The sequence below is a fragment of the Danaus plexippus genome, chromosome 10, assembly GCF_018135715.1.
Source record: "Danaus plexippus chromosome 10, MEX_DaPlex, whole genome shotgun sequence".
NCBI classification, from domain to species: Eukaryota; Metazoa; Arthropoda; class Insecta; order Lepidoptera; family Nymphalidae; genus Danaus; species Danaus plexippus.
In genome coordinates this window covers 3,140,654-3,159,502 of record NC_083543.1, presented here as the reverse complement: position 1 = coordinate 3,159,502, position 18,849 = coordinate 3,140,654, and the positions used below count along the sequence as shown (strand labels likewise).

The 18,849-nt window shown below is 29.4% G+C and overlaps 1 protein-coding gene and 1 long non-coding RNA gene across 3 annotated transcripts; one reads left to right on the top strand and one right to left on the bottom strand.

Moving 5' to 3' along the window:
- Positions 1–1,780: 1,780 nt before the first annotated feature.
- On the bottom strand, positions 1,781–4,461 carry LOC116766812 (uncharacterized). 2 transcript variants are annotated; one of them, XM_061521688.1, is made up of 5 exons: positions 4,252–4,461; positions 3,946–4,137; positions 2,859–2,997; positions 2,096–2,225; positions 1,781–2,010 (listed from the first exon to the last, which is right to left on the bottom strand). In XM_061521688.1, the coding sequence occupies exons 1-5, from the start codon at positions 4,453–4,455 to the stop codon at positions 1,848–1,850; spliced, it is 828 nt and encodes a 275-aa protein (XP_061377672.1). In that variant the 5' UTR covers positions 4,456–4,461; the 3' UTR covers positions 1,781–1,847. The 2 variants fall into 2 exon arrangements, with proteins under 2 accessions (XP_061377672.1, XP_061377673.1); XM_061521689.1 differs by having other exon boundaries at positions 4,345–4,448.
- Positions 4,462–6,041: 1,580 nt separating this feature from the next.
- LOC133318990 (uncharacterized) lies at positions 6,042–17,307 on the top strand. Its single transcript, XR_009752706.1, has 3 exons — positions 6,042–6,222; positions 16,533–16,740; positions 16,936–17,307. It is a non-coding gene; the product is annotated as an uncharacterized LOC133318990 (long non-coding RNA).
- The last annotated feature ends 1,542 nt before the right edge of the window (positions 17,308–18,849 follow it).

Sequence of the window (18,849 nt, the reverse complement as noted above, 5' to 3'; positions counted from 1 at the left end):
TTTGTTTTTTTTAATACTTAAATTACTCAATAGAAAAAAATTATTGTCTAGCAACTTCTTTTTAACTGTTTATTTATTCTTACAATCAACGATTAAAGTAAAAAATATCAAAAGAGTGCGTGTGGCACGACAAAGTTAAGATTTTGTTGACTAATGTTATTCATTTCTATATAATAAATAACTTCCTGTTTCAAAACAGTTCGTTTGCCAAGATCTCCGAGTGTTCAACGGCACAATTTAGGGCACCAGGGAATTCGAGGTCAGCTGATTGCAGAATTGTCTTGTTATCTATGACTATTTACACTAGCTAAATAGGAGCCTGTATAGGCACACGGCCTATCTGCGCCAATCGTTTCACTTGTCACTTTAAAAATTTTGAACTGTATTATATTTTTAATTATACTAAATCTTCTTTGAAATCAAAAACAGTTCGTAGAAAATACAGTTAACTTTAACATATGCAGCAGTTTAAGACTGTCACAAACGTCGCGTTTGAGCCCACCTCCCAATTTAAGAGAGGTTTATTCTATATTTAAATTCTTTTATATATATATAATTTGTTATTACTTTAGTAATGAATGGATGAAAAAAAAACACTGTCTTGGTGACTTTGTATTAAAAATATTTTTGTTTTATAAATGTGTAAATCGAGGTATAAAAGCAAGAAATTCTAAAATATGTAACATTAGTAAAAAAAATGATATTATGTGTTTAATTCTCTATTTTTTTATATAAAACCAGGGCTAAATAATAATAATGGTTTTTAGCGAATAGAAGGTCTGCAAACGGAAATATTGTTTTGTTTGGGTAGAACAATATTGAAATTAAGCAATTTGTACACGGAGAGGAATTTCCAGAAACCATAAACACCAAACCATTAATTTTGTTTAATATTTGATTATGTAGTTTAGTTGCCATAACTTTCAAAACCGTCCTTTGAGCTCCAGTCGTTAAGTCTTTCCTGCGTCCCTCTAAACTGCATTACTAACTAATAATAATAGATTGGGTTAAACTCTAGAGCAAGATAAGCAGCTCTTAAAATCATTGGACCAGCACTAAACCTAAATTTTTCACTTTTTGTCCATTCGATGATACTACAGCTTTAATACATAATGTGTCCGTGCCAACTATCTCAGTGCATTATCAAGAAGCCAATGTATATAGCGCATCAACATGTCCGTTATACAGAAGACAAAAGTATGTATTTGTAGCAAGGCTGGTAAATATCTTCGTAGTCTCACAAGAGAAAAAGGAAAGGAGCGAAGGTAACGGATGTGGCCTTTTCAGTCAAAACCCCTAGTTGGGACTAAGCTGGCAAGGGCTGTGGAAACACACCCATTTTTCTGCGACTTAGTGAAATCGATTCCGCTTATAGTGCTTCTCTTGGAAGACGTGTTTTAATGCCATACATGAAGTGCCAGAATTGAAAAAATAGTAGAAGAAAGTTTTCAAAACATCTTCAATCTTTGAAGCCCTCTTTATCTGTCGAGGAAGTACACCATGATGGTTATGGGAAAGGTATTATTTCCATCAAAAAGGAAAACATTCCATTGTGCTCGCTTATCACAATGAAGTTGATTGAAGCTTAAAGAGTAATGCTCAACGGCTGATCTAATGAGTATGTCATGAAAGCTGGTTGCTATTTAAAGTGGTCACTAAATTGCCATCAAGTATCAAAAAGAATAAAAACAAAAAACAGTATATCAGTAAATTCATTTTTTTTTTTAATAACATGCAAGAAATGAAATAGCATGAAAAGAAAAAAAACCCTTATAACATGATAAAATAAAACAAACTTGAATAATAGTTTATTAGGCAATGTAATATATATATGTTTATATATGTTCTTATATATTTAACTTTTTCCTTTTAGTTTGAGGCCTTGATACTTTTGTTTCAGCCTTAATGCTTTCAGCCTTTACAGTTGTTACCTCATTCTCATTGATACTATTATCTGTGGATTGAGTGTTTGGTTCCGTTTTCAAAATTTCATCCTGAGGTTCATTTTTTCTACAAGATTAAATGTATATTATGTACATAAATAAATATTAAAACATAGATAGTTAAGTAAAATGTTTATATGTATACAACTTACATAACATTTTCTTTGGGAAGTGACACGATTCTAGTCAGTAGGTCCTCGGATATGTGTTTATCTCCAAAATTTTCTTTAAAGGCATTGTGCTCCTTCATATGTTCTTCATCATTATAAGCTGGTAGAGCAGCTGTGAATTAAAATAAACAGCACAATTACTACAAACTTCAATTATCTATTCTTCAAAGTCATGTTATTTGTAATACTTTTTTAATTATTCTACATTTAGTCTTATTTTAAGACGGGATATTTTTTAAAATATTTATGCAATTGGCACTTGTTTGCATTTTAATTATGATATTTTTATCCAAGGATAAATATTTTAATAATCCATCTGTTTTTTTATATCAATAAATACCTATAATATTTTGCACAATAACTTTGAATAAAGGTAACTTATAACACTCTATTTTTGGTTGCTTCAACCAGTTTAAAATTTTTAACAAATATTTGTAATTTTTTTTTTGACTTTGCATTAATACTTAAATGGTTTGGAGTTTGGTTAAGTTAAATATATGAAGATTTATAAGAAATTATTGACTTCCACAGAGTATATAAGATAGGTTCACAGATATGCTTTAATTAAATAGGATAATTAATTGCTTTCTATTTGTTTTTTTTTTTACACATATTGGGATCTATTTAGTACACAAATGCATTAATTAATAGTATGTTAAAATTATAATTTATTTAGATTTTGGTTCATAGACATGTTAAAAAAATGGTTAGGAATTTTTTAATTAAATTGTGACAACTTACTTACTATATTTGATCCTTCCTCCTAATCTCTTGTATTGTTCAATTTCGTCATCTTTATTTATAAGTGTTAATCGTAGTTGTTTTTCACTTCTTCTCAAATCGTCTATTGTCCTGAGAGCTGGTTGAGTAACATTCTTAAAAAACTGTAAAAGATATCAAATTCATAAGCAGTGATAGTGCTGTTAAAATTGCAAGACAACAATATAAAAATGTGACTTAACATTTTAGTAATATAAAAATGTAATTTTAATTTTATTTCCATAGATAATTATAGAAGTATTAAGATTTTAATAAGATATTATTGTTGATCGTGAACAAATTAAGTTCATTTTACAAAATAAATAATGCAGTCCTTGTAGTTCAAACTTCATATCTATTCAAGTAGTTATAAATATTTAGGCTAAAAATTACTCCACTATAGAATTATAGACATAAATTAAATCCGGTAGTCTATGTGATTGATTAACCCACACATTCTCAAATTTAGGTTACATAATATTGGATATAGCAGGCATTTAAATAAGACACATATTTTAATACACAGACAATAAAACTACTATGATCAATAGCGAATGGACTGAAAATGTATAAATAAAAGTTGGAGTTTCCATATATAAGATTGTTCCAGCATCTTTATAATGTATATAACTATATAACATTGATGTCTCCACAAGATGTCTATGTTTAATCAAATATTTAAATATATTGTAATATATCCTTAACAATTTAGAATATATTAAGCAATATTCACTCAATAACTTGTACTGTTCTTGTTGTGGTATTGTCAGAAGTACTGGCTAATGTGATATTAGACTAATGGCTGCACTGATTCATTGGTCCCATGTAAGTTGTATTGTTTATTATTATAGATATACTCTCAGTATCAACATCAGTGACCTATTGGCTAATGCTTAATAAACAAAGTTTCTGCCATATGGGATGATAAATTATAATTAGGATTCCAATGTGATATATGAAAATAATAGTTCTCTCAAACACAAGAGAAGAAAAGAATTCTAGATAGACATATCCGACACAGATTTTGTCTTTGCATAGTAAAATATTTTCTCATTGAAAAATCAAACACTCACTAGTTCTGGTGAACCTTCATATAATAAAATTTTAAAGTTGAAAGGAAATCCACACAGCATTAACATTGTAAGTTCAAGTCTAGAATTCGATGGTAAAACACAAACGCTTTCGAGATCGTTAGGGCATGTCAACATTTTATTACCTTTTTCCAGTAGTTCATTCAAATCCATCTCTAATCCATCATTACTTTCCTGTAAAAAGTAATGGACAAATCATTACAGACAAATAATACCTAGAATTAAACAAAATTTGTGATTTTGTATGAATTTTCTATAAAAAAAAAATGGTTCAAAGTATCGTTTTACCTTGAGACATGTTATTAAGTCATTTTCTGAATAAAATGCTTCCCATATTCGTATATAATCCGTGATCATTACATGCATTTTTCTCTCTCTTACCAGTTTAATGTGGTACAGAGGACATTTCTCCAGCTGCGTCCACATTTTAAAATCGTTGTTGAAAAATTTTCTCTGTTTATACAGTTTTGTGTGACAATTGACATTTGGCATTTTGACGTATTAAGCTGCTGCACAACGAATGCTTATATTACTTCGTTCAAAATACGATGTTTTAAAAAGAGGAAAACCTTAAAGTAAGAATTTAAAAAAACTTACTTTAGTTAATATTTAAGGAAAACTTATGAACAACTTTTATCTTTCAGGCTTAAAAATTTGTCAGTTACTAAGATATTGTGATAAGCTGAACAAGAAATTGGGATCTTCTTCTTCTTAGTCTTATGTCCCCTAGATGGGACAGGGGGCGTCCATAGTACGCCGCTATCCCGTTCGGTCTTGAGCTTCGCCTTTCATGTCGCTCCAAGTCTTTCTGATGTTTTTGGCCTCTGCAATGATCGTCCGCCGCCAGTTTGTTTAGGTCGGCCAAGTTTTCGTTTTCCTTCGATAGTCCCGTCTGGGGCTTATCTCGGTATGTGTTCCGGGTCCCTTCGGAGCGTGTGGCGAATCCACTTCCTCTTGCAACGTCTGATTTGCAGGTCAATCGGCATCCCACCGCAGTGTTCCCACATATTTACGTTGGAGATTTTCTTGAGCCAGTAAATACCGAGAATACGGCGAAGACACCAATTGACGAAGACCTGAAGCCGATGCGAGATGTCCTTAGTAACTTTCCACGTCTCGTATCTGTAGAACAGCACGGTTTTGACATTGGACCGGAAGATTTTGAGTTTAACTCTCCTGGTCCGTTTTCGCGACTTCGATACAGGATGGAGTTGCACGAAGGTTGATCTTGATTTGATGATTCTTGAAGCGACGTCCTATTCAGTCCCTTTAGTCTCCGACACTCTGATTCCGAGGTAGGAAATTGGCATGATATAATATAACTTTGTATTTTCTTATTTTTTATAGCTATTATTATTTTTCTATTTCGACTGGCGAGGTCTATTGTCATTTAAAACAGGCTATATTAGTAACGGCCTATTCAACTTCGAAGATATCCAAATTATAAGTTGAAGAAAACATACACGCTGGCAAACTATTCCAATCTTTTGCTGTGCACATGAGGAAGGAACAAGCGTCTCGCCTAGTCCAAATGCGAGGAGGATCTACAAAGAAAGAAGTCTTTATGATTATGAGTAACAACATCAAAGAGATGTCTAATTTAAGATATACTTATATCGTAAGGCATGACTATCTATACTAAAAGAATTTGTTTGAGCTTAATGTTATAATTGAGGTACTTGTATTTTCCTATATGTTGGTTCAATAACATCCTGTCATATTAACAATTACGTTTAAATGTAGTCGGTTAGTGAGTTTTGACTCCGCCGTAAATATTTTAAAATTTAAATGTACATAAAATGTAATCTTTCTGCGTCGCGTCGTCCTTTTCCTCGGCGTAATAAATCAGATTATCGTCGGCAATCACAATTTACATGAAAATTGGTTCCAGTCTGGTATTTCCTTCGTCTCTCATTTCCTTTCGCTAAATAAATTGTATTTATCGAAAGTAAAATAAAAAAAAAAACAAGTAAATACCTGGTGGGTTACTAAAAAAAAAGTTAGTTAAAAAAAAGTTGTTTGTAAGTTGCATTAGCTATTAGTTAGGCCGAAGAAAAACCAACATGTGCTCTAAAATATATTTATTAATTAAAAAAATTTAACTTATTTATGGACGTCCTACTCTCTGCTAGTATGTACATTACATGGTTAATAAAATTAAAATAATGAATATATTGAATATATCAATAGCATGACCCATAAATGTACGTTATTGTGAGTTTCAATGGAGCCTACAATAATTAATCGCATTGGACTACGGTAAGAAACAATTATTAAAAAAAATATAAATACTGGATGTTAATTTAGAATTCTTAACAAAAGTTACTTACATTTCTCAACAATGATAAATTAACATTATTGTTTAATTCGAGGGAATTTTACATCAGCTAATTTCTTGTATAGCCGTGAGAATAAATATAATTAAGAATTTAATCTCCAAGTAGCAATTTAGCATACTCGATAAATTGCTTCTTTCTATTGAAATTTATGTATTTCTTTTATCTTGCATAAGTAGGTAAGTGCGTATGCAACTTGTAAATATGTTTGTTTGGATATAATAGCATGCTTTTGTTAATGTAATTTTTTTTTCTTTTTAAAAAACTACTATAATCGCTCGTTGTCCATTTAATATTTTTTTTGGTAGACGATAGTTAACAAAATGTCTTTTTAGTTTTGGACATTACATTTCAATGCCCTTGAATAATTTGACACAATTTTTTTTAAATGGTCATTGCATCTGAATATAAATCTTTTACGGACTTCAATGGATTCATTCTTGAAATATCTGAATTGCGTGACATATTAATTATTTATACATATGTATATCGAAGACGGTGGTAAGAGATATGACGATAAATCTTAAACATTTTAACACAGAAGGAAGTTAGTGGGAGCATAAATAATAGTTCTGGTTTATTGCGGTCGATTGAGTTTGACGCGGGTTGAGTTCTAGTTCCCGACAGTTATCTTGAAACTAATGGTTTATTTGAACGTGGATCTGAAACACTGTTCACAAAGATCCCTTATTATTACAATTATTTAGGCGCCTAATTATTGTTACATTAAGCCGGTACAGAATTAGTTATGACTTAAAAGAAATAAAGAACAAATCTCTACAAGTTTAACAATTGATTTTAAAGACTTTTTTATTCTAGAATAATAATAAAATCTCTTATTCCATGACTGGTAAAAATTCTCGTGAAGGTTTTACCTGATTTTAATAATGATTGAGTACCTAATGTTCTAATATAGAAATCTATTTCAATGTTTATTCATTATTGTTTCGTCAAACAAACAGGCACCTTCAATGCTTACTGTGCTTTCTACTGAATATTATTGATGATTTTATCGGCACAGGGAAAGTGTCAAAAGTTATACAATTCTGATAGTCAAATAATTAGCAGAGTGCTTATATTTGGGTAATTACCGTAAGCGAGAGTATACGCGCTTTTCCATGCCACGCCATGCTACGTTTCGTCACTTTAAGCCACTCCACTTAATGCAATGCGGTTGCATATCATATTATAATTATTGTACTTTAATATAAGCTGATGGTTTATTAAAAGATAGTTTTTCAATGTTGGCATATTATCAAATAGTAAATAATAAATCTTTAAAATTTGACTACTTTAAATAAAATATGCCGCCGTCGGCGCGACTTCACAACTAATTGAATTTTTTATCACGAAAAATTCTTAGAACTTTCTATTGTCAGAGATTTTCCATCTTGCCAGCAATTAAACCTCAGCGTTTAATTTATCCCAAATTGTGGAAGTACAAATTCAGTGGGACTTTAATTTGAAGATATGAATAAAGTTATAAATATGGTATTTTCTGTGATAATGGTTCCAAATATTTTTATGCCTTTTATGCTATGACTAGGTATTCTTTTTAATTAAATAATTTAGCTCTCATTTTTTCTTGAATTTTCTACTCATTTAATACTTAGAGAATTTTCTAATTTGTGATTTTATTTATATGAATGACTGAACTAAGATATCTGATGGAAAAAAAAATTGTGTGGCATAACGGATGGAGGCATATAAAGGCATGATCTGTGTTTTTATTAAAGCGTAAAATATTAATATTCATTTTACACCATTAATAAACAAAAGTACATATATTTTCAAGCCTTCGAATGAAAATATTACGTCAAATTTAAGTAATAAATAAAAAAAAATTGTTATTGGTCAGAACTTAAAAAAGTGTTAAAAGAAACTGTTTTATTTTATAAAGCGTTTAAGCATTATTACAACTTATAATTAAGTTTTATAATTAAAACCTTAACATATAGAACTCACTTAGACATCAAAGTTCTGAAAGAACTATAGGAAAACGAATATTCATAAGTAATCTTGTAAAAATAACAAATTTGTAATATTCTTTATGTTTTTTTGTACAATTATTGGTACTAAAGCTTTACAAAAAAATTAAATCGAAGTTCAACCAGTAACGAACGAAAGAATTCGCAGCGGTTAAAAAATAATTATAGGATTTACATTGTGCTGAGGAATTTTCATTTGTTCACCGTATTACAAATTGCATCCCGGCTTGTTAGTTGTAGGATGATTTCCCTTGCAATTCGGGTTTCTCGGAGCAATTAATTAGTGAATTAAGTGCACCAGCCTTTGAATCGGTCTCGTAATCTGCAACTTGTTTAAAAATCTCTTTTCAAAATTGCGACTGGTTCAATCAAACAACCGGACAACCAACAATAATTATACTCGGCTTTACTTCTGCTTTATATCTGTTTATAGTTCTTGTCCTGTTTGTGTTCACAAAGATTCGTTTATTTTTTATCCCGCGGGAACCACTAGTTATTTCTGAATGATAAGTAGCTCAATTTCTTTTTTGAAGCTTATGTTTTTATGCAAATAAAGTACCGCATAATTTAAAGTATCGTAAGCGTGGAGTACAAACCACCAAAATAATCTCATTATCGTATTTAAAACAAAGGAAATATTATTTTTAACTCATTATTTACTTGTAATCATAATATATTCTTAACGTTAAGTAATATCACAGGATAGGCTTGGTATCTGCATTGTTTAATTGAACTAAAATGCCCGGGGACTTTCTCAAAGTTTACCGGACTAGTTAAGGTAAAATGGTTAGTTGCTTCAGGGTTACTGTTTCAGAAAGTTGGGTGTTATATTTTCTTAGTTTCAAGTTTATACTATCCATTAGATAAAGAATGTAAAATATACTGGATACGAGTATTTGAATACCAGCAAAATAGCTTGATATAAGATTAATTAGATGTTTACGATTGGTTAATAATGTGTGAAGTATCATTTTAATGAAAACGTTATACAAAATTAAATATATTATCGGTAAAACGGTCCATTTCTAGCTAGCAATATCGACAAATCCCTCAAGGCTCATCTATATTTGAAATGATTGAAGCGATCATACATTCCAAATTTTCAATTCATATCAAGAATCGAACTTCAATAAAACAATATATTTTTTGAATATTTTGTAACCGACCCATGAAGGAAATGAATATGATAAGGAATCGTAATCATTGTCTAAAAAGGGGTATTAAGGCACAGGTAAGGGTTAATAAAGTACAAAAACTTTCAAATATCATTATCATTTATCAAGATGAATTATTGACGTGTGTTGAAAAGGCTGTGAAATAGTACTTTAGGAGGAAGTAAATAATAAAATGAAAATATATATATATATATATATATATATGACTGTTTTTTATCTTTTTGTTAAAGACCCTCTTTTTTATAACATTCTTCCTTCGAAATCCGCTTCTATTAGTCATAACGTAATGGTAAATACCCTATAGCTTTCCTTGATAAATGGACTATATAAAACTTTTAAACCCACAAAAAAATTTCTAAGAGAAGAAATTTCAATAAAAATTAACAAACTGCAGCTTTATATAAATGATGGGAGAATATAAGTTGACTTGTTTAGGAGTCACATATTAAGAGTGACCTAATTTTTTTTATTATTATTAATTTATTTTATGTTGAATCACTAAAATATTCCAAACTTTTGATTCAGAAGTGAAAAATTAATTAAAAGTTTTTCTTCTCGACAGGAACGTGCCGGATATTTCCGTAGTGAAATGTCTCTGAGACGTGTTGTTTCTAGAAATTTTTTTTTTGAAATAAATTTTTAAAATTATTAGCGGTATGATTTTTTCCATAGAGTTTATAATATAAGCTTAAGGTGCTTCAAAATATTTATAAAATGTTATGCGTTTGTGTATTGATAATATAATAAATTATGTTCACTTTGTTAAAATAAGCATACACATTTTATAAGACTACATTATGCACCTTTGTTTCATTATAAATGAATTGAATCTCTTGGTTTGATGAAAACACTAACGGTAATAAAATGTTAAATTTAAGATTCATAAATTAATTACCTTATTCAAAAATAAAAATGCTTATTTTATGTTCAGAATAATACAATTTTAAACAAGTTTATCACTATAATAACAACCACTTATATGAACGTTTAAAAATGAGTGTGCTTATACAATTAAAAACTTATTGCTGATTGTACGCGGTCGTATAATTAAGGGTATTAAAGTGAACATCATTTTAAAACTGTATTTATTTTATTATTCCTAGTGATTTTCGTCCAATTAAAGTTGGACACCGGCGTTATAACCAATAACACTGTTAGTATTGTAGTGGCCAGACCAGCTGGTGCACCTATGCGGGGATTGCTACGACTCATTTAAACTTCTGGATTCATTCCAAATTCCATAACTTTAATTCCTTAAAGCGAAATGTAAACAAAAAAATCATATATCAAAAATGTTATTGCATAAATGGGAGACAAATATTTTTGTTTCATAAACAATCAAGTATTTCTATTTTGTATCAGGCAATTAAAATGGAAAAAGGGTTTACCGCCTCCGGATGAACTGCGGGCTAACGAACTGGAAATACAAATTTCCGCTGTAATGCCGTTTTACCGGATTTTTTTCGATCGGAACAAAATATGAAATTTTATTAAAATTATTTTGTCAAAATGATTCTAGAAACTTTTAATTAAGAAAAAACTGTAGTTTTTTTTTGTTATACCGTGCCTAATGCTCATAGATAAGAACCTATGTACAATTGTTTTATAGGATGCTTCTCTCCCACCCAACTGTTTGATAGTTAGCCTCTAGTTCATTAGCCACGGTATCAGGTAGGATAGGCTGAGGCGCCTATTTCTTGTCTCTGAACCACTGCTTCGTTAAAATTACTAGCCTCTCAATGACTTGGAAAAGATCCATCGACGACTCTTGAAGCGTCCTGAATTGCTGTTTTTCACAATAAGCCTTCACTTATATATCTCTGATAAACCACATTGTCCTTTCACCTGGGATAATGAAACCGCAATGTCCAAAGACTCTAAAAAATTGGATACCTGAATAGTGGTTTGAAGCGACTAGTCACAAAGATGTTTGCGCTTACGGAATGTTCTGCTCATGATAATTTTGGAGAGTCTGGGCTAATTTCATTGAGAGAATCACCATCTTTCTCAAGAAAAATTTCAAACCATGACTTATTGCACCTGATATTAGATGAGGGTTGGGATTGCTATGCTTCTACACCAGAAGTCTACTAAACTGCCGAGCACAATAATCCTTTTAATTTCATTTTATTATTGGCTTTTAGAGTATTTGAAGGACGGCACAACAGTATTATATCCAAATAGCGAATAAATTAATTTAGGACGGCCATTTAACTGATGATTAGCGTTGGCCGTAGTGTTATAACTGGTTAAATAATACTTTGGTATTGTTCCGAAATTATTACGGGTAATAAACAGTATTTATTCTTATACCGTTTTAGTTCTTATTTTTACTCCAACCTTATATTTAATGACGAGTGCAATATCAATGACCAAAAGCAACTACTCTATAACATATAGCTCTTTGATGTTGTGATTGCATTATTCATATTTTCAATATGATTTGTGATTGAGGACAACGATTTCAGAAGTCTTTCCACTCAATTCAATTTGGATAGCAGCCAAGTACGATTTTGATAAATACATTTATTTGGTCGTCGTCTTCACAATGTTCAGCTATTTCGTAAAACGATAAAAGTGAAAGTTCGAGCTTTAAAACTGTATTTTGTCTTTATATTTTTCTTTTTCTTGCCTAAAATGGTATTTGCAATTTTACAAAAACCTTTTGAGATTTTTTAGTAATCAATATTAATAGATACATAGTGAGATTTTTAATATATCAATCTACGGATGTGGATATTAGTTTTCAGCTGTTTGTAAAATTTTTCAAAGATTGTTGCTATTTGACAATGTGCGTGATAGGAAATGTTTCGTCTTGCATCGTGAGGGTTACTTTTGATTTATGTTTTTTTTCAACTTTACCCAGCTTATAAGTTGTTAACTAATAAAGACCAAGGATTCGAAAAAATATAATGAAACCTATAGGTGTATAATAAAGAAACAATTTGACATTCGCTTTTTCGTGAGACTGCAATATAAGAATGGATATATACAAGACACTTGTACAAGAAATAAATAATATTAAAAGAGCAAAATTAGACTTTTAGAGTGTGAATTTTTGCAGTTCTTAATGATTCTTCTTACCTTCAGGTGAAATGGAAAATAAAAAAGAAAGCTGTTTAATTTTATTTTACTTTAAATGAATGTTGTACTGTAGAAAGAACTCCACAAAAATGTAATTGAATTTTTATCGCGAAAAAATTCTACAATATTCTATTGTCAGAGATTTCATCTTGCTAGCAATTAAATTCGTCACTTAATTTATCTGAGTGGTGAAAGTAAGATTACAAATGGAGTCTGAATGAAAAATATAAACAAGTTATAAAAACAGTCGCTATTTTTATAATGGAACATTTTTTCTGAATAATTTTTCCTTGATTACTAAAAGTTTGCTTTTCCTATCAAAATACACCTTACTATTCGGGTCTATAGTGATGGATTTATTTTGTTTGAGGAATAGCACCTTTACGCAAAACCATATTTTACCACGTAGCAACTTAGTTGATTTATGGCTGGTCTTTGGTCTTTAGTGATTTTTCGAAAATTAGAACTGAGTGTGATTATGGTATCATGTGTAAGTAAAAGAAAAAAAAGGAGTATTTGAGATTGGGCGACCATACAAATTTAGAATAGAATTAATTTTTTCTTGATTAATTGGTATCTGAGAAAAGTTTATTCTTTACAAGTTGGTTGTGCTTTTAATTTTCTTTCCTTTAATTATGTTCTAACTTTATAACATTAAAACTATTTTCAGTTTTAACGCTAAAATATAGAATGGGAAATATAAAAAAATATTGAATCTTTTATTCGCTAATTTACATCGGAGTTTTGTACATTTATTTAAAAAAAACTGAAATGTTATACTAGAGTGGTTATAGGACTGTCTTCTGCTGGTGTGAATAAATTTATCCTTTTTTTTTTACCAGAATTTAAATCTTTCCACTTGAGCTCTTTTCTATTTGATAACACTTTCAAACTAAGACACTCAAAACTATCTTATAGTCTTGAATCTTAAATATGCGGATTATTAGTATTTCTTTATTTAATTTAAAATTATGTTTTATAAACGAGTTTTATTATAAAATAATAATAAAAACTTTAATTATATTTAATACAGCCGTAACATATCTTCTTGTTGGATTAAAAATATAATAAGTGCTGTACTTTGTAAAAAACGTTAATAGAGAAGAAATTAATAGATTTCAAAATCACCCCAAAATACATATTGCGGAAAATCACGTTATTTGTATCTAAGATAGTGTGATAATAACAAGAGTGATTCCCTCGCGACCAGCCAGTTTATTAAAGCGGAAAGGTTGTATTAGCACGGCATCAGTGATCTTTGGGCATCACTGAGCACGGGTACGATTTGGGAAAACGATACTGACAGGATGTAAATAAAACTTGAGTAATAACTGGATATTATGTTTGTTATTTACTAGGTGTTGTGCAAATTGTTTCTTCTAACATGTCTAGTACATTCAAAAATAATTATGGAATAATTAAAAAAAATATATATAAAATGTCTTCTTTATAACCTTAATTTAACAGTTGAATCAAAATTCGAATATAAATTTTAGAATGATAATATTACAGAGGTAGGATACGATCCAATAACTTCTTAAATATTTTAAACCGTTTCTTTGACTCTTAAGCTACCGCGCATTTGTTTGGTCGGTTAATTAAGTAATTTAAATAAATTTCTTAACCATCATATCGGGACGGGCGCGTCATTTATTAAGTTTTCTTACGGAGATCCTCATCAATGATTTGGAACTTCACAGAAGAAACCTGTAAAGTTGCAAACAACGGAATTAAATTTGTATATTGAACGATAAATCTATATCAGTTTAATAAATGCTTTTGATTATTAACAGTTTCATTGTTTGGTTTCATAATTAGAACAGTTAAGAGATGTTTTATAGCTTTAGCGCGTTATAAGCTGTTGAGTTAAATGTTGCTTCTGTAAAAAACAATTTTTTAGAATATATTTTTTAATATTAATGATAGTAATGTTTTTTATACATTTATCGTCATGTAAGACAATATTTACTATCCTATTATAATTTATAATAAATAGAAATAGAATTCAGCATGAGAAACGAACTGTAATAAAGTTTTTTTTTTTGTTTAAAATTGTATAATTTTCATTGTTATTATATTCCCTTACAGTAGGTAAAGTAACAAACTAAGATAAAAATAAAATAAATTATCATAAATGATTTCTGTTTTAGAATTAGATAGAATTTTGGGAGTTTCTTTACAGGTAATAGTTTAATATTAAAATTAAGTACATAGAGAGTATAATAAAATTAAAATATTTTTTTTCTAAGTAAACTTTAACTTAAATTTATTCGAAGTCTGTTTTAAACTTGGCCTGGCTTTCAAAGAAAACGTTACTACTTAACTTTTTTTATAAGTAAACAATGTATTATATAATATAATCCTTACAATAAGAGGCAAGTAAGTTAAAGGTAAATTGTTTGTTGGGCCAAAAGAACAAACGAAATAAACTACCAGGGAAAACTAATTAAATTCTCCTGTTTTTAGATTGCTGCGCAATTTTTTTTATTTTACTTAATTTTCAAATTTAATCCAAAACGTGTACCACTGAAGCCATTGAGAATTTAAGTCTAGGTGCTTGTAATTTTCATTTACCACTTCAATTTTACCTTCTTTATTTATTTATCTTAATTTACTTTCCTTAAACTATAATTAAATATTATTATTATTTTTGATTATGTTGTTTGAAGTAACGTCACTGGTTTTCAAAACATAAAACTATTATTTTGTTTAAATAAGTTTGTTTGAATATTTTCAATTACTTATAGGATTTACATTACATACAAATTCGTTCTGATAATAACAAGGAATTCAAAAGTACATATCTTTTGGGTTTTCAGGTTTATTAACTTAGGTTCATCAATTCCCACATTAAATCAAAACTTATATATGTATATAGAGTATTTTTTCTCTCAGGATCTCATCAAGTCTGCGAGTCAAATTGAAATATAGCATATTGGATACGCCTATCTATGATTCTAAATTATATATTAAAACAGTTTACAGAACAAGTAGTGGTTTTTGAAAGGAGCCTTAAATAAATACCCCAATTAATTTGTTTATTTGTAAGAAATTGAACATGCATTTGCATAAAAGAAAATATGTGAAGTTCACAATAAAAAATATGAACTGATAAAATAACAGTGGTTTGACCATTTCCATGCATATGATGAAATATTAGACAAGTATTCACAAACAAAGAGAAATATCACTGTAAAATAAATGTAGTACAATGTGCTCTACATAAAGTTTATGTGATTGAGGGTACGCGGTGTGTGTTAAGGAAGCCGTGAATTTCTGACAGAATTTTAATTACTTTTCAAAAGATTTATTTGACTAAGGTAAATGCAATGTGTCTATAACAACATGTAGCTGTTTGTCAGCAAGTTTCAGAACTAATTCTACAACCACTCTTATTTTTTAGTTCGGAGTTTGTATATGAATTAATGTAAATGGTTTTTTTTTTAATTTTCGAATTATGAGAACCGTTTGCTTTATTGCAATGATAATCTTCTAATTCTCCATAAAGAATATTGACTGAATTATTTATTCGGTATTGTTTATTGTAATATACCTTATGAAGCTATCCGAAGCGAGGAACTCTATTTTCAACAGTGAGTCATACATAAGTCTTTGAAATTGTGTGGAGCAAAAGAGATACACCCACTAATCTTATGAGCCAAAAATCATATAGTCTTATCAACTCTTGCTAAGAAAAACTGCATTCGAGATGCAGTATAAAGGCTTGTAAACTTTGAGATTTTGGGAACTAAAGCTATTATAAATCAAGTTTTTGGAAGTGAAATAGCAAATATATAGATATACAACAAGTAACTTTTTATATCCGGGGGACGACTGGTCATGAAGGAATGTCAGGTTTATATTACATTGTTTTAAAGTTATATTAATATCAAGATATTATAGTCTTAGGAAGTACATACATTTAATATGTTAAATATTTAAAGAGAAATATTTATCATCAAATTAAGTGGTTATATTTCTTCAAGATAAATGAAAATTGAAAAGGGGATCGACGTCCTAAATTGTGGGTATGCGGGTTGCCAAATGCAATGCAAGTAAAATATTGGTTCACGTAATTTTCTTTTTAAAAAATATATAAATTGATGAAAAATTTTGAAGAACATCTACAGAATGAAGAGCATTCAACATATGGATGCGGAAGAAATTTTCATAATAATAATTTTATGTTCATATGTAAGTATATGTACATATATCTTCTAAAATTTAATAATAGTTTAAGAAAACTAAATAAAAACGCTTTTATGAATAAACCGAACTAAAAAGAATAAAATATATTTTTTTAATTCAAATTATTGATAAGAGTGAAAAATAATTACTTTTATTATTTTCTATTTTTTAATTCGGCTAACTGCAGAAGCGTGATTTTAGCCCAGTCCTCGAATCAGAAAAGAACGCATGCACAAGATCACACGCTTGGACTATCTGTCTTGCTCTCACGTAAAGGATGCGGGAAAATATTATTAGATCCTGAAGATCCTCATTAAGAAAGTGGAATAAAATTATCAAATTATTGGATTGTCATCGGTCCTCGATAAGTATATAAAGTTTAAATGAAATCCGACCTTTCAAAGGGTCAAAATCGCATCCAAAAGAGTCTGTTACAGACAAACATACATACAGGTGAAGCTAATAAAAGCGTGGTTAAAACGGACTGTACCTAAAGTGTTAAGGTTCAACGTAGTAATATAAATGTAATTAAGGCAAGTATTCATAATTATATATATATATATATATATATATATATATATATATATATTTCTCCTTACATGTTTCTGTCTTATGAATATCCTATTTTTTTTTTATTGTGTCCTACAATGATATTGTTATTTGATTTGGCCGAGTTTAATAAATAAAAAAGCTACAGAGAATATTAATCGTGTTGTTTACGTTGAGACCACAATCTTTTGAATGAACTAAAGCTCTCGGGACACACAACTTTACCGTTCCTATAACATAGAAAATGAGGTTTTAGATTAATGACTTGAATAACAGTTTTGCAGTTTGATAAGTTAGTATATGTGACAAGAATAATTTTGTATTAAGGAAAAATCTTGAACAGGAAACAGTAATAAAAGATAGTATATTTTATAAAATGTATCTGGGGTATCACTGACTATAATAAAATAAGCATTATTCAAAAAGATAATTATGTACTTGTTAATAATCTATCCTTCTTTTAAAGTCAATTACAAAACCCTTTTTTGGATTACATTTTTTCATTCAAGAAAGTGAAGTGACCGAAGCGCTTGGAAGTCGATGAGGGAGGCCTATGTTCAGCACTGGACTTCACGTGACTGAAATGATGATGGTGACGATGAAGAAAGTGAATTTGAAGGATTATATTTTATATGCACAGAGACACACATGCACATATACACATACATAGTTTTGTATCTTTACATTATATTTAAAAAAAGTGTTCAGCATTTCAAACAATACTACTATATAATAAATCTATTTAAACATATATTGAAGGTCCTGATTCATGCAAACATTACATAAAGAAAAAGCAGGAACTAGTGTATTATAATTGATGGCGCAACAAACAGGCGCCTGTAATGGAAATGTTATCACCAGACATCGTAAAAACCCTGTCAGTCTGTATAAAAAGCATCAAAAGAACTACCGCATTTTTTCCATATATCTGGGTTGTTAAAGGTCATAATTTTTTTAGACTTTTTGTGTACCATTGATATTAAAATATATGCACAATAAGAACCTAAATGAGCCAAATACAAATATTATATATCATTAATGTGACATGCTCAGGTCTAACTGAAAATAATGTTTTAATTTATTGATGAGACTTTGTGAATAGTTGTCAAATTTTTAATGTTTCCGTATGTACAATTTAAGTCCGGTGAAGAAGTACAAAAGCTATCTATATTGATTTGACTGAATCGTGGATTCAATTAATATATCAGTTAAATTTTAAACTGTGAATTATTATTAAATGTTAGCTAAGTGTAATTCCCATGACACGAGTAGAACGGAGTTGACCTCCTCAGGAAGTCTGTATGCTAAGTCCAAGTTTACATAATAAACTACATACGCAGCGTTTTACATTTCTTATTCAGTGATATATATCAATACTAAAATTTGCGAAGGTTTATGAATGAAACTCGACGTGTAGCGAGACGACGCCAACTTAAACTAAACATACTAGAGTCGGAACTATAAGTCGTATACGACCTGGAGTTGTTTAAGTTTTGCATCAAATAAAACATCAGAACTTGGCATCAAAGTTAATTATACTGTATTAAACATAGCAAATGTCTCATC

Coding starts and splice junctions, on each gene's coding strand:
- LOC116766812 (XM_061521688.1), bottom strand. CDS start 4,455: ATGCCAAATGTCAATTGTCACACAAAACTGTATAAACAGAGAAAATTT. Junction 2,998..3,945: donor ATGAAGGTTCACCAGAACTA/GTGAGTGTTTGA, acceptor TATCTTTTACAG/TTTTTTAAGAATGTTACTCA. Junction 2,226..2,858: donor AGGAGGAAGGATCAAATATA/GTAAGTAAGTTG, acceptor TTTAATTCACAG/CTGCTCTACCAGCTTATAAT.